General features: G+C 63.0%; 11 protein-coding genes across 11 annotated transcripts; 3 read left to right on the top strand and 8 right to left on the bottom strand.

Moving 5' to 3' along the window:
* Nucleotides 1-1188: 1188 nt before the first annotated feature.
* Nucleotides 1189-2402, top strand: AMSG_01139 (uncharacterized protein; the record flags this gene model as incomplete). The annotated part of the gene is made up of 2 exons (XM_013906852.1): nucleotides 1189-2341; nucleotides 2389-2402. 2 exons carry the CDS (start codon nucleotides 1189-1191, stop codon nucleotides 2400-2402), a joined length of 1167 nt encoding a protein of 388 aa, XP_013762306.1.
* A 678-nt stretch (nucleotides 2403-3080) lies between these two features.
* Nucleotides 3081-5134, bottom strand: AMSG_11639 (uncharacterized protein; the record flags this gene model as incomplete). The annotated part of the gene is made up of 1 exon (XM_013906881.1): nucleotides 3081-5134. One exon carries the CDS (start codon nucleotides 5132-5134, stop codon nucleotides 3173-3175), a length of 1962 nt encoding a protein of 653 aa, XP_013762335.1. The 3' UTR covers nucleotides 3081-3172.
* A 192-nt stretch (nucleotides 5135-5326) lies between these two features.
* On the bottom strand, nucleotides 5327-6208 carry AMSG_01142 (nucleoporin 37; the record flags this gene model as incomplete). Its single annotated transcript, XM_013906853.1, has 1 exon — nucleotides 5327-6208. The coding sequence occupies one exon, from the start codon at nucleotides 6206-6208 to the stop codon at nucleotides 5351-5353; it is 858 nt and encodes a 285-aa protein (XP_013762307.1). The 3' UTR covers nucleotides 5327-5350.
* A 555-nt stretch (nucleotides 6209-6763) lies between these two features.
* AMSG_01143 (YeeE/YedE family protein) lies at nucleotides 6764-8109 on the bottom strand. Its single transcript, XM_013906854.1, has one exon. The coding sequence runs from the start codon at nucleotides 8100-8102 to the stop codon at nucleotides 6801-6803; it is 1302 nt and encodes a 433-aa protein (XP_013762308.1). The 5' UTR covers nucleotides 8103-8109; the 3' UTR covers nucleotides 6764-6800.
* Nucleotides 8110-8795: 686 nt separating this feature from the next.
* AMSG_01144 (uncharacterized protein) lies at nucleotides 8796-11045 on the top strand (the record flags this gene model as incomplete). Its single annotated transcript, XM_013906855.1, has 1 exon — nucleotides 8796-11045. One exon carries the CDS (start codon nucleotides 8796-8798, stop codon nucleotides 11043-11045), a length of 2250 nt encoding a protein of 749 aa, XP_013762309.1.
* AMSG_01145 (WD repeat-containing protein mio) lies at nucleotides 11020-14532 on the bottom strand (the record flags this gene model as incomplete). Its single annotated transcript, XM_013906856.1, has 4 exons — nucleotides 11020-11693; nucleotides 11753-13977; nucleotides 14129-14210; nucleotides 14428-14532. The coding sequence occupies 4 exons, from the start codon at nucleotides 14530-14532 to the stop codon at nucleotides 11055-11057; spliced, it is 3051 nt and encodes a 1016-aa protein (XP_013762310.1). The 3' UTR covers nucleotides 11020-11054.
* A 134-nt stretch (nucleotides 14533-14666) lies between these two features.
* Nucleotides 14667-16027, top strand: AMSG_01146 (uncharacterized protein; the record flags this gene model as incomplete). Its single annotated transcript, XM_013906857.1, has 1 exon — nucleotides 14667-16027. One exon carries the CDS (start codon nucleotides 14667-14669, stop codon nucleotides 15858-15860), a length of 1194 nt encoding a protein of 397 aa, XP_013762311.1. The 3' UTR covers nucleotides 15861-16027.
* A 2020-nt stretch (nucleotides 16028-18047) lies between these two features.
* AMSG_11640 (uncharacterized protein) lies at nucleotides 18048-18581 on the bottom strand (the record flags this gene model as incomplete). Its single annotated transcript, XM_013906882.1, has 1 exon — nucleotides 18048-18581. One exon carries the CDS (start codon nucleotides 18579-18581, stop codon nucleotides 18048-18050), a length of 534 nt encoding a protein of 177 aa, XP_013762336.1.
* A 103-nt stretch (nucleotides 18582-18684) lies between these two features.
* On the bottom strand, nucleotides 18685-19089 carry AMSG_01148 (HesB/YadR/YfhF; the record flags this gene model as incomplete). The annotated part of the gene is made up of 1 exon (XM_013906858.1): nucleotides 18685-19089. One exon carries the CDS (start codon nucleotides 19087-19089, stop codon nucleotides 18685-18687), a length of 405 nt encoding a protein of 134 aa, XP_013762312.1.
* A 336-nt stretch (nucleotides 19090-19425) lies between these two features.
* On the bottom strand, nucleotides 19426-20910 carry AMSG_01149 (uncharacterized protein; the record flags this gene model as incomplete). The annotated part of the gene is made up of 2 exons (XM_013906859.1): nucleotides 19426-20663; nucleotides 20694-20910. 2 exons carry the CDS (start codon nucleotides 20908-20910, stop codon nucleotides 19426-19428), a joined length of 1455 nt encoding a protein of 484 aa, XP_013762313.1.
* A 201-nt stretch (nucleotides 20911-21111) lies between these two features.
* On the bottom strand, nucleotides 21112-22433 carry AMSG_01150 (cytochrome c heme lyase; the record flags this gene model as incomplete). Its single annotated transcript, XM_013906860.1, has 2 exons — nucleotides 21112-21526; nucleotides 21586-22433. The coding sequence occupies 2 exons, from the start codon at nucleotides 22431-22433 to the stop codon at nucleotides 21112-21114; spliced, it is 1263 nt and encodes a 420-aa protein (XP_013762314.1).
* Nucleotides 22434-23180: the final 747 nt, after the last annotated feature.

Genomic DNA, 23180 nt, shown 5'->3' on the forward strand with positions numbered 1-23180 from the left:
GTCGCAGGCGTGCCGAATGACTATGATGTCGGCCCAAGCCCTGAAGGAAGACGACAGCATCCTTCCCGAGATCCCACCACGTCACCAGTCGCGTCAAGCATCCAGTGCTCCGCCTCCGAGCGCACAAAGCAGTCGTGGTACTTGCGCAGATGATACGTCCGTTTCTTGATCTCCAGACCAGACCCAGAATGCGGAAGCTCGAGGATGAGGTCATCGAGTGTGGGGGGCAGGGGCAGGGAAGGGAGACGAGAGGGGGTGGGTGGGAGGGTGGGGCGGGGGGCGGGGGGGCGGGGGTCTTGGCTGAGTGCGTACTCCCATGGTGGGTAAGGGTGTGCGAGAGTGAGAGGTGGGTGGGCGTGTGAGGGCGGAAGTCAGTCACTTGCTTGAGTTGCCTGGAATGAGGTCGCTCTCGTTGTTATTATGCAATAATATTCGTTTCCGTTTCGATCGGCTGCAGAGGGAGTTTGGCCGTAACTCTAAGCGGTACGGTCGTCGTTCAGACACGTTGTCGCGCGTCAATAAGTGGACAACGCGATGATGCTTGACTTCCAGGTCACCGGCCGGCGCTGCGCGACGCCTGCTTGGCCTGCGGCTCGAGGTGAGAGGCGCGCATGCACGTGATGGCGGCCGATAGGTAGACGCCCGCCTGAAGAATGCCCGACCTGGGAGTATGGGCGAGGCGCGCGAGGTGGCGTACGGCGCGGACGGTGCGGAGCTTGTTGTTGACGACCCCGACGACCGGGAAGGAGAGCATGACAGAGTTGAACACAGCGGCCGGACGGGAGAGCACGACGATGTTGTGGATCTTCTTGCGATGGACGAGCTGGCCGGTCGGCGTGGCCGTTGCCGACATGAGGAGCGATGGCTGCAATCAGAAAAAAACAAGGTCAAATCGAGCCATTTTGCCTCGCGAGCAGTCGCGGCAACATCGGCAGCGCGCCGCAACAGCGCTAGCCACCCAAGCTTCGGGAGCCGAGACTACTGCACTAGTCGGACCAAGGCTTAGAGGACGAGCTAGGCTTGCATATAGGCGAGATTTTGCTGTCGTGAGTGTCGTTGTTGTCGAGCATGCAAAGGTCAAGCTCGGGTAGGTTCACCGCGTGTGGATCGTGGGCGAGGCTGCTCGGCATGAATGTGCGGGTCGGAAGGGTGATCATGGTGGTGCTGCTGGGGTGGTTGATGTACCAAATGACGGTGACGCTTACGTATACGCTGCGACCGAGGGGTAGAGCAAGCCACGTGCATGATCAGGCGCAGAAGGCACGCGATGCCAAGGTTACAGCGCTCGAGGCCCGCATCGACCATCTCGAGCGGCTAGCGTCGACACGATCGCGGCAACACGCAGCGCTAGCGACGGCGCAACTGGCCAAACATGGACAAGAGGCCGAGAGCTGGGCAACGTACCTTGGGCTTGATGATGCCGACGTGGCCGAGATCGACGACCGAAGCGTGCCGGATGAGGTGCGGCGGAGTAGTGGGAGCGGGCGCAAGGCTGGTGAGCCGCTGCGGGTACTTATCTTCTCATGGGCGACCGAGGACACATACACCAAGTACGAGACCGAGGTGTACTGGAAGGCATGCTATGCGGCCACCCACGGATATGATCTGATCATCACCGATGAGCTCGATCCCAAGCTTGTGGCCGCTGAGGCCGCCGATGGCGACGATGAGTACTCGCAGGAAGGCTGGTACCGTGAGGAGCGGATGTACGCGTGGCACAAGGCGCTGACGCGACATCTGGTCTCGGGCGAGTACGACCTGGTGTACATGATTGGCGCAGACACGCTCCTTGTCCCGCCGATGATGAACTTTGCACTCACACGGTACTACGAGGGCCACCCGCTGACCATCATGGATCAGAAGTTCCAGTTCTGGGGCTACAACCAGAACGCGCTGCTGTTCTCGACACAGGCGGCCGGATCGTGGCTTGAGGCATTTCGTGCCGTTTTCTTTGCGCGGCACAAGCAGTTTACACTCCAGTCGGACAACGGCTCGTTCATGGAGACGATGCTCGAGTTTCTCGGCGCCGAGGCCGAGCTCAACGGACTCCCGGGCTATGATGGCAAGTGCGGCAAGCTTGCAGTGCTGGACATACCGGCCGGCAAGCTTGCCAAGATAGACTTTTCGACCTACGAGGCGACGATGCTCGCTTACAGCGAGTGTTTCTTCCCGGAGCTCGGCCGGCTAGCCGGGCCGTACAACGAGCGCAAGTCGTCGTTCGTCAACTTTGTGGCCCACACCGACGAACGGCCGTGGGCCAACTGCTGGGGTGGCCTCCGGCTCAACCATCCGGATGAGTGGCGCTCACGCTGCTTCGGTATCCATCTCAACGGCGCTGGCCGTGACGCGAGCATGATTAGCAACTTTCCGCACCCGGCGGAGTGCGAGGCGCCCGGCTTTGACTGGGACTCGCACGAGTACAACCCCGCCAACCGGGGCACGGCAGGATGACGTCACGTCGCACTGTCAGCAGCCACGTACCAGGCTGCAGCCCGAGCGGCAGCGCTTGGCCCAAAGGCGTAGTCGATGACTATCTCGCTCCCGGCGGCAATGTCAGTGGCGGCGACGAGGGCCGCGCCATGGATGACGTTGTCGGCGGATGTGGTAAAGTCTGCGTTGGGGACCCGCGCAATTTGATCGCTATCCAGCGTAGTCAGATCAAACACTATCGACTGGACGCGGGCGTTGGAGCTTCTGGTCCGGCATGATTGGCAAAGTGGCCGACGGCGACGTAGCTATCGCCATCATCAAAGGCTCGCGCCAGGCTCGGCCAGCCCGCCGAGCGGTAGCGATCGACACAGGACCGCCATACCGTGGTAGACAAGGCCGAGATGGCGACAGCTCCATCAAGTACTCTTTGCACACATGGGAGAGCAAGGAGGTACTCGTTGTCCACATACGCCGGATTGAGCGACATAATGGCAACCTGATCGTCAGAGAAAGACACGCCTGGGTAGAGGGCAATGACAGAGCCAGTGAGAATGGCGTCTCGGGCAAAGAGACCAGCACCGGCACCAGGTATGAGCGAGTCTTGTACAGTTACTTGGCTTTGGTAGTCTGCGTCGAGAAGCTCGAGCGCTGCGGAAGAGGTGGCGCTCATGCTGGTGTGGGCGATGGCGACAGGTGGTGAGCGGGAGCAGCAAGATGTGTCGGGCGGGGCATTGACGGCATTTCATTCAAGATCATCACGATCGTCGAGATTGTCGAGATCGAGCGAGGGCGAGTGGAGCAAAGGTGTTGGGGCGATGGCGGCTGGCGAGGGAAGAGGTGGTGCCGCGGCGCGAGGCGGGCTGGAGAGTGTCGAGGCCGCGGGGACAATGTCAAGGACGGCGGCGTGGAAGGGGGCAAGGGTCGAGCGGTGGCCAACCGAGACGAAGCGGATGCCGTGGACATGGAGAAGGTTGTACAGACTAGCCTCGGTCTGCTCGTCAAGGGCAGAGGTGGCCTCATCAAGCACCGCACAGCGCGGGCGGGCATAAAGCAGTCGCGCAAAGGCCAGCCGCTGCTGCTCGCCGACAGAGAGAGTAGCATGCAGGTCTAGCGGAGTGAAGAGGCCGACGCCGAGCTGGCGCGGTAGATCAGCAAGGCCGACGTCGGCAAGGACCTTGCGCAGCTCGAGCGCGTCGTCGCGAGTGGGAGAAGACGGAACTGGCGCCGGGTAGGCGAGCGCAGCAGCAAACGACGAGCGCGAGCCGCCCAGGTACGGGACCTGTGGGACAAAGGCGAGGTGCTCGGACGGGCGAGTGATGGTGCCGGCAAACGGCCAGAGGCCAGCGATGGCGCGTAGAAGCGACGACTTGCCGCAGCCGGACGGACCGCGGATGAGGAGGCCGCCACGCGGAACAGACACACTCACGTCCTGCAGGAGAACGCGACCGGTCGGGGTGCAGACAGTGACGCAGTCAAGGTCAAGCATGTCCGAGTCGGCGTCGATAAGGATGCCTGCATCCGGCTCGGGTGCGCTGGCGTCGTCGAGCGCGGTGCGGAGGGTGGCAAGACGTGCGGTGAGGCCGGCGGCGAGGGTGAGCTGCTTGGACAGTTCCAGGAGCTGCGTGAACGAGTAGATGAGGTAGATGGCGTAGAACGAGGTTTTGGAGATGATTTCGGCGGTCTCGCCGGGCGACTTGTGCTCGTAGCGACCGTGAAAGATCGGGATGGAGACAATGAGGTACGAGAGAATACCGCCGAGCCCAGCAAAGAACCGAGTGGAGAGGTCAAGCGGAAACTCTCGCCAGATGATGGCGCGCGCGTTGGAGACAAGGCGGCGGAGCGAGACGGCAAGGCCAGCGCTCTCGGCATCAGCGCCGGAGAGAAAGGCGATCGACTCGGCGTAGGTCCGGACTCGGGCGTGGCCGTAGCGGTAGTTTCCCTCGAGCCGCTCTTGCGCAAAGATGAAGGCCACGATCGGCGAGAGCAGGAACTTGTTGATGATGGTGGCGACGAGAAAGTAGCCGTAGATGTAGAGCGGACCCTCCCAGCCCATCGACTCGTAGGTGACGTAAGTGTAAAAGGCGATGATGAACGGCGCAAGGAGAAATGGCGGGACGGCCTGGGTCAGGGTCGTCGTCAAGTCGTCGACATCCTGGACCAGCCGCTGGTCCGGGTTGTCGATGCCGACGAGCTCGACGCCGTCTAGCCGCGGCAGCGCCGGCCGCGACAGGCCGTAGTAGGCACGGCTTGCAAGGTACTGGCTTTGCAGCATGCCTGAGAGCGCTGATCGCGTTCCCAGGGCGATGAGCGAGGCGAGGAGGGCGGCAAGCGAGTTGAGGAGGGCGACAATGATGGTGAGGACAAGCGATCGCCAGAGAAGCGCCACAAAGGCATCATGATTATGGGACGAGAGGACCGAGTAAAACCGAGAAGGCAAGAGGCCGACATAGTAAACAGCAACTTGCTCGAGGATGGAGACGGCAAGGAGAGCCAAGATCAAAGCCACCGAGACCGATGTCCGTGTCGATGCCGCCAGTTTCAGCAGCGATGCCAGCGATGCCACCAAAGAGCAATTGAGCTTGGCCACCGACCCACGTCCACTTGAGCTCCTCCTGCTCTCGCCGAGGCTCTCTGTGGCGCTTCCACTCCCGTTGATAGGTGTGGCGAGCAGCGGTGTAGATGCTGTGCCAGGCGGAAGAGCCATCCTGTTTGACCAGACGAGGGGGGGGGGGGTGGAGACGGGTGTGAGGGATCGTGCGGGAGATGGGCGCGCGGAGTGTGGAGCAGGGAGCAGTCATGACATACGTGGTGGAGGAGGGGACGGGCATTTGGGGAGGGGGGTTTTGTCATCAATTTGTGTGGCTATGTACGTACGTGTGAGTAGATGGGGGTGGGTGGGTGGATGGGCTGGTGGTGGTGATCAGTAGGTGAGCCAGCAGTAGAGCTTGTCATCGCCTGTGGAGACGAGGGCGGCTGACGAGCCGGACCAGGAGAGCGACGAGACACGTGCGCCGGCCTGGGAGTGAACAGCAGGGGCGTCGAGCTTGGCGCAGTTCCAGATCTTGACGGTGTCGGTGAGCGAGGAGGTGGCAAAGACGGCATCGTCGACATGCGACCAGGCGAAGCGGCCGGCCGAGCCGAGGCCGTGGGCAGGGCCGGTGTGGACAAGCGGGGAGAGGGCGTAGCCGGCGCGGATGTCCCACACAAAGTAAGCGTCGGCATCGAGACCGCCGATGCGTGACGGCGACGGGCCGCACCAGTCGACCGAGCGGAACGAGCCACCGTCCGGATGGAGGAGCGAGTAGGCGGCGGCGCCCATGCGGAGGTCGAGGACCGAGACAAGGCCGGCGGCCTCGGCCACCATGAGCTGAAACGGCGACGACGGGTGGAAGACCACGTCTTTTCCGGCCGAGTCAAGGGCAAACGAGCGGAGCAGGCCCTGGGTCTCGAGCGAGAAGAGCTTGACCGAGGCATCGTCCGAGGTGGAGGCGATGGTGTCGCCGGCGTCGGCGAGCGGAGAAAAGGCGAGGCTGTTGACGTATGACTCGTGCCCGTCGAGGACAACGCGGACGTTGAGCGACTCGAGCACGTCCGAGGCATAGTAGCGGATGGTATGGTCGTCGCCGGCCATGCAAAAGGCCAGATGGGCGTCCGAGGCCATGCGGGCGGCAGCGTCCTCGTCCTCGATGGCCACGGTGCCGTCGGCCCCCCGAGCCACAGCAGCCGAGCGAGAAGCAGCAAACGAAGTATCTGCCGAGAACGAAGCATTGGCGGCCATAGAGCGAGAAGCCATAGACGAAGACGGTGATGTGACGGTAGCGGCAGCCGATGCGGCGGCAGCTTGAGCAGCAGCGAGACGAGCAATGTCTTGATTGGCAGCGCGAGCATCTTCAGCAGCAGGACCATGAAGCGCAGCAGCAGGAGACCATGCAAGAGCATGTACATCACCCATGCCATGATGATAATCAAACATATGCGTCAGACTGGTATCATGTCGCACAAGGAGCGAGATACGGCTCCGTCCCGCCACTGCCACAAGCTCACCAGAGTGGCTGTAGGGTGAAAAGGCTGCGCATGAGAGCCGCTCAGTTGCTGTGTACGTGAATCCTCCAGACGCTTCAGTCGACATGATGTGTTGCGTCCTGCCTGGTGGGTGGTGGTGGGTGGTGGGTAGGTGGTGGGTACGGGAGCTGGCGTGGGTCGGTGGTGAGCGAGTGGGGTGGCGAGCGGCGGAGAGATGGCCGTGAGTTGGCGGGTAGCCGGTGATTGCAGGGCGGGGGGGGGGGGGGGGGGGGGTTCTTTGGGGGTATGGCATGAACGAGGGGAATGTGGCGATGACGATGAGAGGGTTTATCGTAGTGATGGAGCTACTATGCGTACTCCCAGAGTAGGCCGAGCGGGACAGCAAAGCCAAACATGCCGATAAATGAGGCAAACGAAGCCCACTGAAGCTTGGCAGTGCCGGAGAGGCCGTGGCCAGAGGTGCAGCCGCCGCCGAGTCGTGCACCAAAGAGCATGATGGCGCCTCCAAAGAAGGCAGCAGCGGGATGGACGCCATGGAGCTCATCAAAGGAATCGCCGAGGCTTGCTGAGGAAAACGAGCCGAGAATGGCGGCGATGACAAAGATGAGCTGGAAGCCGGACTTGCTCCAGATGTGCTTGCCCTTAAAGTACGACATCGATGACGAGCTCATGGCCCTGTTGGGCAGCAGCAGCGTCATCAGCGACGACAGGAGCGAGACAAACGAGGTCGACGCCCCGAGAGTGCGGTTGAGAATAAGCGCAAGTGGGAGCTGCATCGAGCCAAGGACAAGGCCCGAGGCCCATGGCGGCCACGCCCGCTTGGCAAGGACCCAGTCGGACTCGATCGTTGTCCCAGCAGGCAGATCATCGTTAGCAGGCACAACAATCTCGAGCGCGATGACCATGCCAGCAAACACCAGGCCGAGCGGGATGGCAATCGCTGCGTACGGCACGTTGAACTGCTTGTCGAGTGTCGGCGTCGCCGGCTGGCCAAAGGTCAGAAAGTTGAACGCGGCCTTGCCCTCGCTCTCGGACAGATGCGCGGTCTCCGAGTCCTGGATCGCCGCAGGCTTGCGGCTCGCTCCAGAGAGATACGGATGGACGAGGCCGTAGATGAGCGCGCCGAAAAGACCGCCGGCAAAGGTGAGCGGCGAGGTGGTGACGCCGGCACCGAGCTGCGAGAAGACTGTACCGGGGCATGAGCCGGCGACAACAAAGCCGCCCATGCCGATGAGAGCTCCGCCGATAAAGGCCGAGACAACACCGCGATCGTTGGTGTATGCGCCCTTCATCGTCGCCGCAAACGCCTGGGGTGCCACCAGCGACAGCGCCGCAAGCACAAAGGCCGATGTCGCGCCGGCGGCTGCAAACATCTTGAGCATGATAAAGTTGGAAAAGGCAAACTGCCGCCGGACGATGAACGGATCAAAGACCCAGGCCTTCTGCATGGCAAAGCCAAAGGCGACGCCCGTAGCCGCCATCACGACAAAGCCTAGTGCCCATGCTTTGGTCGTCAGGGCGGACGAGTTGGACTTGACCGCCGGACTGCTGCTTGTGAGTGGTGCCTGATCCATGGTGGTGGTTGATGATGAGGCACAAGTGTTAGAAGATGTTGAGCTGGAGGTCGAAGATGATGATGATATTGACATGTTGTGGTGGATGCTGATTGCGGATGTGGAGGAAGGCCTGCCGATTGCGTCGCTGTTTTTGTCTCTTGGCCGCCAAATGAGCAATTTCAGCCGTCAATGTAGGCGACGACGCTGGGTGTGGCGAATCTAGAGCTGATCAAATGCAGCCATTTAGCCGGCATGATTGGCAGCATTGTGTGCTGCAGTCTTGGCCATTTGGATGTGTATTGCGGCGAGCTGACTTTGTGTATGGGCCCCGCAAGCGGCTGGTAGCGATCTCGGCTGAAGATGCGTCCAATCACCGCCTTGATTGAACCAAATTGCGGACGAGATCCCTTATTGGCTAGCGTATCCGCGTCGTGAGCCATGTTTTGCCTGCCACACACACTTGAAGCCCGCCTCAGATATCCACAGCGAGCGTGCAGCACTGAGTGGATGTTCGGCTGATCTCGAATGCAGCTTGTGTGCCCTTGTTTGCCGCATAGAGGAGCTCGTCGCGTCCCGGTCATGAGGTGAGCGACCGCAGTGGCTTTCAGCCGAAATTGGCTAGGAAATTACACGTGGTACCTTTTCGTAGCTCATGCAGCGCTCAAGGTTGACTGGGACCTCCAAGGACGTCGAAAGTGAGTTCCAGACAGGCAAGTGCTGATTGACGAATATTTTTTGTGGGATGCCGCGCTTCCGCCGCCACCCGAGATACTCGTCTGCCAGTCGATGGAGTTCAGCGAGGCCGAGTTGGCGCCACAGCCGGTGTCAGCCAGCGCGCGGGATGCGGCGCAGAATGCTGCCTTGTCTGCGCTGTTTGACGACGGCATGGACATGCCAATGGACAACCTTGACGAGTTGAGCATGCTTGACAATCACGTCGAGTCGCCAGCTGCCTTGCTTGTACCTACCGCTGCTGCGAGCGCTCCGAGTGTGGCGGATGGCGGACAGGCCTCGATAGACGACGGCCGACACGATGGCGAGACGGCGTCAGAGACGGAGCACATGCCGAGCTCGTCAGGAGACGGATGCAGAGGAGCTGGCGACGAGCCAGCGCCGGTAGCGGCGAACGATGCCTCACGACCGTTGCCATTTTCCGAGACTGAGCTCGCGTTTATGACGGCTGGCCAGCGGCTGCGGTTTGCTCAGTTGCCCGCGGAGCGACAGAAGGAGATTGTGGGCAAGCGCCGTGCGTGGGAGGCGCGGAAGGCGAGACAGGATGGAGTGCTGGATCTAGAGGCTGCGAAGGGACCAAAGACGGGACATGGGGGTCAGATCGTAGGCATTGTGCTCCTTGTCGCTGCGCTGGGTACTGCCGCTGTTGGCGCCCTTGCAGTTGTCGAGGTCATCGCCTGGTCGGCGTGGTCGTTTGACCCAGTTGTGGGAGGCATCAACCTCTGGCTTCTCATTGGCCTCGGCGTGGGCTTTCTTGGATGCGCCGGTGCCGGGCTGTGGCTCTTGGTCCGCCGCCGCAAGCGCAAGCCGTCAACCACCGAGCGCGATCGCCCACAGACAGCGGGCAGGCCTTTGGCAGCCCCGACTCCAGCAAGTGCAATGGCTCTTGGAGCCGGCACCAGCGGGCCGTGCTACGACATGTCTTCAGAGAGCACTGCCGATACGGCACCAGCCGAGCCTGGTGACGACGGAGGGCTCGCCAATCCAGTCTTTGACCCGCTGGCGGACTCGTCGTCGAGCGGGCGCGGTGGTGCCAATCCACTGTTTGAAGATGGAGAAGCGAATCCGCTGTTTGACCCGTCGGCTGGCCTCGCCTCAGCGGTGGACAACCCGCTGTTTGATCTTGCTGCCGAGCCCGAATATCCGCTTTCAGCCGTGGCTGTTGCTGACGCGGGCACGATGTCTTCCTCCGATCTTGTCAACGCTGATGGCAGTGTCATGAACCCGCTCTACGACGACGCCACGCCCGCCGTAGTCTTTGATCCCGATGCGGACACGACCTCGTCTTCTGATCTCAACAACGACGCCCGGACCGTCATGAACCCGCTCTACGACGACGCCACGCCCGCCGTAGTCTTTGATCCCGATGCGGACACGACCTCGTCTTCTGATCTCAACAACGACGCCCGGACCGTCATGAACCCGCTCTACGACGACGCCACGCCCGCCGTCGTCCTTGATCCCGATGCGGACACGACCTCGTCTTCTGATCTCAACAACGACGCCCGGACCGTCATGAACCCGCTCTACGACGACGCCACGCCCGCCGTAGTCTTTGATCCCGATGCGGACACGACCTCGGCTTCTGATCTCAACAACGACGCCCGGACCGTCATGAACCCGCTCTACGACGACGCCACGCCCGCCGTAGTCTTTGATCCCGATGCGGACACGACCTCGGCTTCTGATCTCAACCACGACGCCCGGACCGTCATGAACCCGCTCTACGACGACGCCACGCCCGCCGTAGTCTTTGATCCCGATGCGGACACGACCTCGGCTTCTGATCTCAACCACGACGCCCGGACCGTCATGAACCCGCTCTACGACGACATGGACAACGACAGTGATGGCCACGAGGCAGGGTCCGCCATGAACCCCCTCTACGACGATGTGGATGACGACGGACATGTGGACGACAGTCATGTTGACCACTTGCACGCCGACACCGCACTGACAACGGCCGTTGACCTAGATGCCGACGTGACGTCGTCATCTGACCTTGGCGACGCTGACGGCTTCGTCGCAAACCCCGTCTACGACGACCCAGACACGGCCTCCACGTCCGACAATGCCGACACACGCAACACCTCTACTCCAACAAGCCGGCAACCGTTTACACCTCCTCGCCGAGCCCCGATCCCGCTCAGCCCGTATCCCGAGCTGGGCACTCCGTCGCGCCACTCGCGCCGCGTCGCGCGCCCGGCTGCTGCCGCGTCCGCCTCGCCGCGCCCATCGGCGGGCGGCGCCGATGCCATCCGCGCCTACCGCCCGCGCATCTGGCAGATCCACAATAAGCTGTAGCACCAGCCGTCAGCTCCGTCGGCAAACGCAGTCGCAGCCCGAGACTGGACACTCGTTGTGGTCCGAGAACCACGCGTCCATGTGCCCAGCGTGTCCGCCGTGCCGGCACGTGAGGCACCACGACCACCACGTGTCAAACGCCGCCGAGCCCGGCGCGAGCGAGTTGACCTTGCGACCGCGGACAGTCGTGTTGTTCGACATCGAAGCTGTCGCCACCACCTCGAGCGGGAGGAGACAGAGTGCACACTTGGGCAGCGGCCGTGCGCACGATGGGCACGACGTCGCCTTGGGCCGCCGCCGGGCCGCAGGCGCCGACGACGACAGCGTAAACTGTCGCAGCTTGGACGACGCCAGCATCAGGTGCGAGATCGACCGGTCGCAGTGGAAGCACCGTGCATGGACGTCGGCCGCAACCGCCGTCGTCCCGCGCCCTGCTGGCCGCGCCATCGCGCTCCGTTCCGTCTCTGCCAGCCGCGCCACGTCCCACTTGGCTCGCACGTGCCAGAGCTGCCACCGGTCGAGCAGGTCGCGGTACGTCTCGATCCACACGTTGACCTGTGGGTCGTCGCGCTCGCGCGGCACCACCGCAGACATCGCCAGCGCGGCAGTCTGCACATCCGACGTCAGGTCGACGTAGTTGGCAAAGAGCTCCACGCCCGCAGGCGTCAGACCCGTCAGCAGCACCCCTCCAACGAGCCGCGCGCCACAAGCTGTGCCTGCGTCTCAGCGAGATACAGCGCAAGGTTCTCGTCAGAGAGGAACCGCGCTGCAAACGCCACCCGGTCCGTCAGCTCGAGCCCGCCCTCGAGGAGGACCGGGAGGAACGAGTCCTCGTCCGACGAGAGGAACGCAAACGCCGCCCGGAGGTACGGGTGCTCGAACAGCGGCTGTAGCGTGAGGCACAGGTCACGCCACAGGCCGTCGGTCTCGTTGTTGAAGCCGGCAAACGCCATCGCAATGAGTCTCAGGTTCTTGTTCGACTTGTCCGACTTGAGCGCACGGATTGCCCGCTTCATGTCGAGGTGAAAGAGCGCAAGCGCCGCAGACCGCTCATACTGCCGCTCCTTCTCCAGCGACCGCAGAATGCGCTCCAGCGCCCGCCGCTTCCGCTGCGCGTCCGATGACGCCCGGTCGTTAAACGACCCGGGCACCCAGTTGCACATCCGCAGTACCGCGTCACGCGCCGGAGACTTGTACACCGTGAACGCTGTCGAGAACGGCGCGCGGTGCGGGCTCTGCGCCTGCGACGCCGAGCGTGCCTGCCTGAAAATCGCGCCCACCCCGTCGTACGGCGACTCGAGCTTGGCCCCCGTCGCAGGATCCACCACAAGGTTCGCCACGCGGTCGAGCCACGCCCAGAGGAAGGTTAGGCCTGGCGAGTACAGCTCCGACGTCCGCCGCGACGTCGCCAGAATCGACAAGTTCTTCGACGCGTTCATCGAGTACCCCTGCTGCGCCCGCTCAAACATCTTGGCCGACACCTCCATAACCTCAAAGCCCTGCACTGTCCGCCCCACAGAGGTGTGGCCCTTGCCAGCCGGAGCACGCCCACTCCCGCTCTCGCCACGCACCGCCGCAGAGCTCGATGCAAACGTCCGCGACTTGTAAGACGACGAGAGCTGCGACGGCGTCGCCACCGGCCCGCCAGCTCGTGTCTTGGCCGCAAACCCGGCCGGGTCGTCGGCAAGCAGCGCGGCCGCAGCCACCGCCGCGCTCCCGGCCCGCGACGCACTCACAGCCACTGACCCGTCGCCGCCAGCCACTCCGCCGGCCGCACCGCCCCCAGCGCCGGCCGTCGCGCCGCTCGTCACGTCGCCGCCCTTGCCGCTCCCGCCCTTGCCGCTTCCATCTTGGCCGCCCCCGCTCCCGCCCGGCGTCGTCGTCCCGCCGTTTCCTGCGCCCGCCCGTACCTCGACCTCAGGTCCGATCACCCGCCCAGCGTACTTGATCTTGCCGACGCCAAAGACCAGGTCCGAAAACGGCGACCAGTCGAGCGGAATCGGGCCGTTGAGCGAGACCTCCTCCACATTGCCCGAGAGCGAGATGGTGAGCGCACGGTTGGCAATGTGCGGCGACCACGAGAACGACGAGAGTGGGTCCGACGTCCGCATCACCCGTGGTTTGTAGTCGGAGAGCTCGGCCACAAACTCACCCTTCATCGACCCAAACTCGGACTGCATCAGCGACGCCGTCGCAGGCGTCACCAGCGCAAGGTCGTCGTCCGACGAAAAGTCCCACAGCTTGACGTACGCGTCGCCCGAGCCCACAGACGCAAGCACACCTGACGAGCTCGGCGACCACGCAATCTGTGAGAGCGACTTGGAGCCAGACTGCACAGAGCGGATCGGCGAGGTCAAATTGCGGATGTCCCACACCATGATGACCCCAGTCTGCGGTGAATACGTGGCCACGCGGTGCGGTGCGAGCGTGTCAAACTTCATCCCGCACACAGGCCCGTTGTGCAGCCGCTGCCCGTTCGGCTGCGACACGTCCATCCGAAGATCGTAGACGTGGAACCACGATTTGACCGTCCCCACCGCAAGACAGTTGGGCATCGACGGCAGCCACTCGAGCGACGCCGCACCCTGCGAGAGTGACACCTCAGACACCCGTTCCGGCGCAGACTCGGCCGAGCTCGACCCGTACTCGGTCTCCACAGAGTCCATGTAGTCGCGCGAGAGCGACTGTGTCGCGTTGATGTCCCACACAAGCGCACACATCTCAAACTTCATCGTGTCCAGCCCAACTGCAATGTACTGCTGGTAGTACGTGTTCCATGCAAGATCCAGCGCCGGACGAGTCGTCACAGGCTTGACCTCCACAATGTTGGCTCCGCCCCGCGCCGCGTCAGCCGCGTCAGCACCATCTTGCCCGACGAGAGCCCCACCGCGAGCAGGTGCGGCATGTTGGCATCCGGACACCATTCCACACACTACCCACACGTACACCCATACACAGCCATACACACAATCGGCAGTCCCAAACGTGCCCATCTGTGAGCATCATACGTCAACCATCTCCTCCCCCCCCCCCCCACACACACACACACAAACACACACACACAAGCAACTCGTCGCAGGTACGTACCCGCGGGTAGGCCAGTCGCGAGTTGACCGACAGCAGGTCATACGACGACCTCAGCGAGTCCTTGCTCGAGTCGTAGTTCTACGCCACCTCCCATTTCAGCCGTAAACCATGCGTGGTAAGTCCATTGCCCTCATGCATGTGCCCATGTATGCGCCCGCTGACCCCCTCACCCTTTGGCCCCGCAGCCTGTGATCAGATCGTGACGGCTTTTCTCTGAGAATGGCGAAAGCGGTCAGCGGGTTGATCAAGCCGCTCCCCTCCCTTCCCCTCCTCCTCACCCATAGCTAGCCATTACCTCTGAGAACTCGTAGAACTGTAGGTCCTCCGCAGCAATGACAAACTGGTTGGGATTGTGCGGCGACCAATCAATGAGCGACGTTCGCGCCTCAGTCATGGACATGGTCGCCAGGACGAGTGTGCACCGCTCAATGGCGCAAGCGGCCCGTGAACAAGCCCACCCAGCTTAGCTGACCTTGCCATAGCACAGCGTACAGCCGCACAACGCCAGCCACCTCTCGCCACTACACACGCCTCATGTCTGCAAGTCTTAGCCTTGCGCTCGAAGAGCTGGGGTGTCCCTATTGGGAGAGCGTGACCTTTGACGGCGGCGAAGCGGCAGCGGCAAGGCCAAGTCGCCTTCGTGCCCTGGCCTGGCTGGTCTCTGTCTGCGATGCGCGTGCGCTTCCTCGTGATCGGCTGGGCGCCGTGAGCCGCGACGAGTTACTCCTTCCGCTGAGGATCCTGGGTCTCGGAGGCGTGCTGAAGGCGCGCGCGCGTGTGCTGGACCTGCCGGAAGCGGCGGCGGACCACGCGAGTCTAGTCGGCATGCTGGTGGAAGAGCGGCTGCCCAAGTCGATTGATCTGTTCGGCTGGCAGTGGCTCGTCAAGCTGGCCAAGGTCGAGATCGACAACGAGATAGCTGCTGCAAATGCTGTGGTTGCAGCCGACGACGCAGACGTGGTGGACGGCCGCGGATGGGACGCTGCCTACGTCCGCACGCCTGGATCCGAGGCCGCCGGGCTCCTCGCAAATGAGCGAAAGCAGCTCGCAGCTCGCACCGACGACTTTGGCGCCGCACTGCTGCGGCAGATTGCCGCCGACGCCCAGTCGATCTTTGATCCGGAGACTGGCCTGCAAGCCGTCATGCGCGAGGCTGGCATTGAGCCAGTGTCGCTTCCCCCACCAGCCCGTAAGCCGGGCCACGTCGTGCCGGTCGACCTTGAGCGAGTCGAAGCCCTTCGCGCTGCTGCTCAGTTGGAGACCGTCGCCGCCAACGAGGCGGCGAGTAAGGCGGCGGCGAGAGCTCACGCCGCGGCGGTTGCCGAGGCCAAGGCCATCGCCGGTGCACAGGACCGCAACGAGAATGAGGTGACTGCGGCGGTGCAGCCGCACGAGGCGCTTGCCGACGTCCTCACTCGGCTCTCGGCCAAGATCGACGCTGTGGTTGCCATCCGCGACTCTGCGTACAAGCCGTGGCTCACGCCGGGCGCCCTCACCCCGCCAACGCCGTCGCCACTCTCATCGGCGGTCGTCGAACTTGGGCCGGCCTTCGACCGCCTCGGCCAATACCTCAGCGACGTCCATGCCATCACCTCGTCTGCCCATGCTCTCCCGGCCCGGCTTGACGCCGCGCTCGGCGAGCTCGAGACCGATCCCCTCCTCGCCCCCGCCACCACCGCACCTCTTGTCGAGCGAACTCGCATCCTCCGTCGCCCCCATGCTTCATAGTCTGGTCACTCATTCAGCAGAGCACGTCCAGCTGTGCGTCCGTCAGGTACAGATCAGAAGCGAAGTTGTGCAACAAAATTCCCAAGCTGACCAAGTCCAAGTCCAAGAGCAAGGCAAGAGCAGCAACAGGAGCAGGAGCAGGAGCAAGAGCAGGAGTAAGAACAAACCCACCCACTCCACTCTCCTCTTTCCGTACCTGACCACCTTTACCATGGTACGACTCCCTCTCCTTCCCCCTCCTCCTCCTCCTCGTCCCTTTCCCCCTGCTCTTGCCCTCCCCCCCCCCCCCCTTCCCTGCATGTGTGCTTTCTGCAAAGACGCGCGCCCAACAGACGGTGGTGGAGGCATGGCCACCAACAGCCACCCACCCACACCCATGCAAATGGACACACCCACACGCACGCACCCACACACACACATATGACACACACACACACACACACACTCACGCTCTAGCTTATTGCAACCATATGTGGGTGGTGGGTGGTTGTCCTCCTCTCTCTCTCTCTCTCTCTCTCGCATTCTTTCCCCGCTCTCCGTCGTGTGTGTTGGTTGACACCGGTCTGCTGAATGTGGCACGGATGATGTGCTTGACGATGGCAACTCGGTTGGCTACCATCTGCTTGTTCGCTTGCTACCGTTCCGCCTGCTACCCCCTACCGTCTGGTATTTCACACCTCCTCCTCTCCACTAATGGGGGTACAGGCGCGTGAGGAGCTCGAGGCGCTCATGGCCGAGAAGATGGAGCTCAAGAACAAGATCAAGAAGGCAAAGGCTGCAGGCTCTCCGCCAGAGATCATCCAGCCCATTTACGACCGCTACACTGAGGTCAAGGCGGCCATCGACGGCATTAACGCGGCAGACTCGGCCCGCGAGGCCGAAGAGGCCAAGGCGGCGACGGTCGACTTTTCCGGCCGGGCTGGGTATGCCGACTCGCCGATCAACGTGGCGGCGCTCTCACCGTCGCGCGAGTCGGCAGCAGCGCGGTACACACTTGCCGAGCTCAACGCCGAAAAGGCGCGGCTGAAGGGAGCCGTGCGTGACGCCAAGGTCTCGGGTGCCGCGCCCGAGATTATTCAGCCGATCTATGACGAGTACACCCGAATCAAGAACCTGATCGATGAGTGGAACCCGGCGGAGCCGCCGCTCAAGCCAGGCGCGTCGGCGGCGCCGGCCGAGCCCGAGTCGGCTGCCCATACGGCAGCGGCGTCAGAGCCGGCACCCGTGGCGATGGCACAGGCAGCGCCGGCAAGCACGACGGCGGCGCCGGTCGTCGCGCCGATGCCGGAGCCTATTCCCGAGCCCGTGCTTGTTGAGGTGGTGGCTGCGCCAGCCGACGACGTCGAGAGCGACGCCGGGAGCGCAACGCCGACGACTGCACAGGCGCCCAGCCTCGGTGCCGTCGCGCCAGCCGAGCCCGGGCCCGAGCCCGAGAGCGAAGAGACCGACGCGCCGGAGATCATCGAGGGTGAGCTCGAAGTTGAGGTCATCAAGCGGTTCGGCGGCTTTGCGCTCAAGCCGAGGTATGTGGTGATTGAGGAAGGCGTGAAGCGCGACGAGACTGAAGTGGTGGTGTACAAAAGCGCAGCCAAGGAGAAGGAGAAGATGCGGATCTCCGTCCTTGGCGTACACCTGCGGCCAGTGGTCGGCGAGGCCGACGGCCAGGCGACATCCGGATTCGAGATCCTGCAGGGCCGCGGGCTGGGCAAGGGCATTGTGTTCATGGCGGCGACCAAGGCGCTGGCCAAGGCGTGGTTCCGGTCGCTGTGGAAGCTCATCAAGGGCATCGAGAATGAGTACCGGGCGCAGCTGTTTGTGCCTCGTGCGCCCGACGGGTTCAACGGCAAGGTCCTCCACATGGAGTGGATGGAGGTACTGCTCAAGTCCGAATGGGAGTGGCGGTTCTTTGTGCTCTCCGACTTCTGCCTCGCCTTTTACGACACCTTCCCCGAGAGCAACGACGCGCTGACACTGCCCGAGGCCGTGCTCAAGGTCGGGACGCGGACGCCGACGTCAGCCTCGCCGTACGCCTTTCCGTTTGTCGGCTCGCTCCTCCGCAAGGAGCCGAGCTCCGAGTACGCGCGGCGGCACGTCTTTACCATGACCTCGCCGCAGGGCGTGCTGCTCGCCATTGCGGCGTACTCTGACCAGCGGCACGCCCAGTGGGTCTCGGGCCTCGACATCACGTCACGCAAGGCCCTGACGACGACGCTGGAGAACGACGGTGAGATTGCCTTTCCGGGATTCCTTGTCCAGTCCGGCAAGGCCGACTCGCCTGTCGAGCTCGTTGTCCTCTCGCCGACACGACTCGCCATGCGTCGCAAGGCCGACGCCGACGCCTCGGCCTCGCGCCCGGCGGCCTCGCCGCTCTTCCACATGGACCTTGAGCTCGAGATCGAGACCGAGGACACTATCCTCTGGGAGCACTCGTTCTCGCAGCTCAAGCAGTTCAAGCGCGACCACTCGGAGATCAAGCTCGACTTTGACAAGTGGCAGCCGGGCGAGATCGTTTTCCGCACCAACGCCACCCACGCCGTCTCCAACCTCCTCGCCACCCTCCTTGTCGAGGCGGCGAGGCGGTCCAAGTCGCGCAAAAAGTCCAAGTCCAAGTCCAAGTCCAAGTCGCGGGCAAAGTCCAAGGCCAATGCGTAGTAAACGACGACGTGATTCAGGCTGCCGCCGCGAGGACGAGCCCGCCACGCGCGTCCCGGCACCCGGCATGCAGCTGCCCTACCTGACCTCCTGCTTCCGGGCCCGGGTCCGGCCCCAGGTCGCCCCGGCCCCGGTGCGCGAGACCGGTGATACTGATCGCGGGGCCGGACAGCTACAACAGCGCTTCGTCCTTGAGGGCAAAGCTGACCTTGCAGCCACACTCCGAGTCAGCGAGGTTGTTGTTGAGGACTTCGAAACCCTTCTTGCGGATGGTGTTGATGTGCTCGAGGACGGAGCCCTTGCCGAGGCAGGAGAGAGAGACAGCATCAACGACGACCTTTGCGCCGTCCTTCTCAAACACCTCATCATCATCATTAATATCATGGGTAAGCTCAAAGGTGTATGCAAAGCCATGGCAGCCCTGGCCTCCAGCAACACCCATTCTCAGCGCAACAGGTGCTTGGCCATTCTCTCCGCCCTCGTCAATAGCTTGACCCACAAGCTCCTTGACTGCCTTGGCTGACGCGTCCGAGACCACCACATGCGGCGTTTGCGTAGCATGCCCACGCCAAAGCATACTTCCCACTCCGCCGACCCCAGCCATTCCAGACCCCATCATCGTCGTTGTGAGCACACTTCCCATACGCAGCATCTTTGAATGTGTAGCGTTAGCGTCAAGTGTGGGTTCGTCTGAGTGGGTGGGGGTGGGTGGGTGCGGCGGTGGTGTCGCTCCGCCTGGCTCGACGGCTTTGAGTTTTCCTCGCACGTACGACTCCGCTGGCCTCCCGTGCCAGCACATTGTGTCAATCAGCACGGTGATCTTGCTTGTGAAGGGGGAATTCGGTCGTCGTGCTCCCATCTTTGATGACGACTCGGTTTAGCAGGTCGGGACGGGCCATGTGAGGGGAATAGCTCACTCGGCGGCCATCCGGCGGACGATAAAGGCAATTGCTTCGTCAGAGTCAGAGTCGGACGAGTGCATGTCCAAGTCGGCGTCGTCGCAGTCAGAGTTGTCGCTGTCCGAGTCGGCGATGGTGACGCGGGCAAGCGAGTCGGCGACGGCGTCCAGAGAAGTCACAATCTTCCTCTTCTCATCATCATCATCATCACCCTCATCATCATCATCGAAGGCAGAGGCAACGGGTGCGCACGAAGTTGCGACGGTCACAGTCGATGTGATGGCGCCCTTTTTCTTGGCTGTAGCCGTGGAACGCGCCCGGCGGAGTGTCCTCGGTGGGCCATTCTTCGGTGCCGCGCGCGCCGAAGCCGGCAGCACCTCGGTGCGGCTCGACTGCTTCTTGGCCTTCTTCCCGGTGCCAACCCGGAGGACCTTACGCTCTGCAGCGGCGCCGACTGCACGGTCGCGGCCCGGGGCTGCCGCCGCGGCAGCTCGTGGAGGGCCACTGTTCCCGCGCCCGCGTCCGCGCTCGCGCGGCCGACTGAACTGCGACTTGCGGCGCGCGTGCGGCGCGGACGATCCCGCCATGCCACCGCCTCTGGACCTCCCGGCGGTCGGCATGCCTTGCGCAGACGGGGCCATCCGCGTCGCGTGCAGGTCGGGATGCAGCTTGGGCTGAGGAGGTGCAAGCGGCGCTGGCGGCGGCATCGCCATTGCAGAGGCAGGTGTGGCCGACGGAGGTGCAGGCGGGCCGGCAAACGCATGTGCCGGTGCCGCCATCAAAGGGAGGCCGACCGAGAGGTCATCGTCGTCGGTGGCAACGCAATCCATCAGCTCGTTCTCAGCAGGGGCTGGAGCAAGCCCGCCCGCGCCGAGGATGTCGCCGGGCGAGATGTGGCCCAAACCCGCCAGTGGCGAGCCCAGCACCATGTCGCCGGTGGTGCCAAACGGCGGCAGCGGCTCAATGGCGCTGATGGCAAAGCCGGTGTGCTGGGGACCCTCTTCGGGCGTCTGCGAGTAGCTCCTGCCGTCCTGCGACGAGCCTGGAGCGCCCGACGGAAACGGCAGCGGGCCCGGGAGAAAGGCATCAGCATTGAGCATGCCATCTGCGCCAAAGCCACTGCCAGCTGTTGAGCCACTGGCAGCATTGGTCGCGGTTGAAGGGTAGCTCGTGGTAGGCGGGAGCGAGAGATCAATGTGGCCGAGATCGGGATGATTGTCATCGATGACAAGATCAATGAGGTCATAGGGATCTTGGCGAAGAGATTGACCTCTCAGTTGACGAATGGTATCAATGGCCGACTGTAGAGTCTCCTTGGTCTTGGTCTTGGCAGGCAAGCCGAGTACAGCATTGAGTTCACCAAAGAGTCCCTTGACCTCTGAGCGGAGCTTCCTCAGACGAACACGTTGCTTGGCCAGAACATCCGCCTTGCCCACCGTAGTGCTTCCAGTTCCGTTCTTGGATGGTGTATGCTTTATCTTGCCTGTATGGCTGTGCATCTTCCTTCCTCTCTCTCTCTTTCTCTCTGTCCTTGTCCTTCTTCTCCACCGTATGCCTCTGAGACTTGCTTGGGTGAAGTCAGGTGGCGTCGTTCGCGTCCGTCTCGGCATCCGGTTCCGCCACCGGCGCCGCATGCCAACAACAACTCGCCTGTTTCGCTCGTCACAGATCATTTTAGCAGAAAAGCAGGCAAGGGCTGGCTACGGGTGCTTGGCAAGCGAGGCGGCGACGGTGGCGGCAGCATCGGCAAACGAGTCAACGCAGGTAGAGAGCGAGGCGTAGGCCTTGTCAAAGGCATTGGCGTCGACGTCATCGGCTGCGAGGACGGCGGCGACCGGGGCGTACTCGGCGGGACAGACGACCTTGCCGACGCAGAGCGCCATGGCCATGCCGCCCTGGCCCAGCTCGCCGGCGACGTCTTCGCCGGCGTCGGCGCGGGCCTCGAGCGCAGCAAGCGTCTCCATGTGGGACGAGCAGGCGAGCTCGATCCGCGAGGTGATGGAGGCGGCAGCTTCGGCCGAGAGCGGCTCGCCCGGGGTGTAGACCGGAACGCCAGCATCCGCGCCCTCAAGCTTGGAGCCTGCAGCCGGGTGCGGGTTGCGGGAGCCAGCGACGCTAGCGGCCGGCGGGCCTGGCCAAGCATGCGCTTGAAGGCCATCTTGGTCACGTCCCACGCCGCCGTCGGCGAGTCGAGGGCCGGGCGAACCACCATGGTGATGGACTTGATAGAGTCCACGTCATGGAGCTCGGGCATCTGGTCGGCCTCGCTCGCCTCCTCCGAGTAGTAGTAGTCGATGATGTAGCGGACGTGGGTGCCGCAGCGGTCGACGACCCAGTCGTGCCGATCAAACGGCTTCGGCCCGCCGAGAGCAGCCACCATGCGGGCCCGCGGCGAGAGCTCGTGCGGACGGCCGCAGAACTTGAGCAGCTTGGGGCAATCGCACTCGTCACCGTGGAACATGGCCTCCCACTCCTCGACCATCCGCCACGTCCGCTCATTCATGTTGTTGTGGATGGCAACGACGGCAGCGGCGTGGTCCTCGGTCATATCGCCGAGTTTGCCCTTGCGCGCCAGCGCGTTGTAGAACATCTGCGGCGAGGGGAAGGTCCACGTCCCATCGGTCCCGCCCTTCGGAATGGAGCTCACCACCCGCTCGGTCGGGATCTCCTTGGTCTGGCCTTCGGCCGGCGCCTGGTTCGGGTTGAACGGCATGTTGTTGTCCGGGTTGATCTGCTGTCCGTACACGTTGTACACCACATTGCCCTGCGCATCCACATGCCGCACAGGACATCCACCTCCGCTCTCCTTTTCAGCATCGCTTCCGCTCGCGGCAGCGCCGTTCGATCCGCTGCTCGTCGATGACGACGACGCCTGGCCCGACTTGCCGGCAGAGCCAAAGCCGAGCGGGCACGAGCCACCGTCAGCCGCGCTGCTGGCGTCAGCTCCGGCTTTCACCGGGCAGCCACCGGCGGTATTCTGCGGCTGGACAGGTGCCTGCTCGGTCGAGCTTGCACCACCCATGTCTGTATCTCTCAAGCTGTTGAGATTGCTCGGAAGTTGGCCTCTGTCTTCTCCATGCCCACACCGGTGAGTCGCGTCAATGAAAGCGAGCGGATGCGCTCCAATCCTCGCCGCGTCACCGCTGCCACTCTCGCACCACCCAAGCACATCATCTACAATAGCAGCAACATATTCATCCCAACAAGGACACGCACAACTAACATACGAACAAGATAACCGCCTCGGATCAAAGAAGTCGAGTTACAAATGCGTCAGGTGTGTCCGCAACTGTGCCCTCCTCACCGCTGTGGCTCGCCAGCCGACGCAGTTTGTCGCGTCGTGGCTGCTGACTGATCTCAGTGCGTTGGGAGGGAGGGGAGGGGAGGGGTACGGGAAAGGCTCGAATAGACGAACAGGGCAGTGAAAAGGGTGCTTGTGTAAGGTCCCTAGGGGGCGAGGGCTGATGATGGGCGAGCGTGTTCTGCGCGATACGGGGGCATCTTGTCTGGTCTTAGCGTTCAGAATCATTGATCACGTAGCAGAAATGTCATGTTGTGCTGCGCCCTGCATAAGCGTTTGGACGGAGCGATGCGGCGAGGCGGCCGTTAACAGGGACGGACTTAAACCGTGCATTTGTGCCACGTACCATCGACGAGGATGCCACCGCGCATGTGGCCGACAATCGAGAATGATCTAAGTGCAGCTGTGGCTTGATCAAGGCGTTGGTGAAGCTCATCATGACCTCGCCCATGCGATCGGACCGATATC

Source organism: Thecamonas trahens (genome assembly GCF_000142905.1).
Source record: "Thecamonas trahens ATCC 50062 unplaced genomic scaffold supercont1.4, whole genome shotgun sequence".
Lineage (NCBI taxonomy): Eukaryota > Apusomonadida > Apusomonadidae > Thecamonas > Thecamonas trahens.

What these genes read in the sequence shown, in the direction of transcription:
- AMSG_01143 (XM_013906854.1), bottom strand. Translation starts at nt 8,102, where the DNA reads ATGTCAATATCATCATCATCTTCGACCTCCAGCTCAACATCTTCTAAC.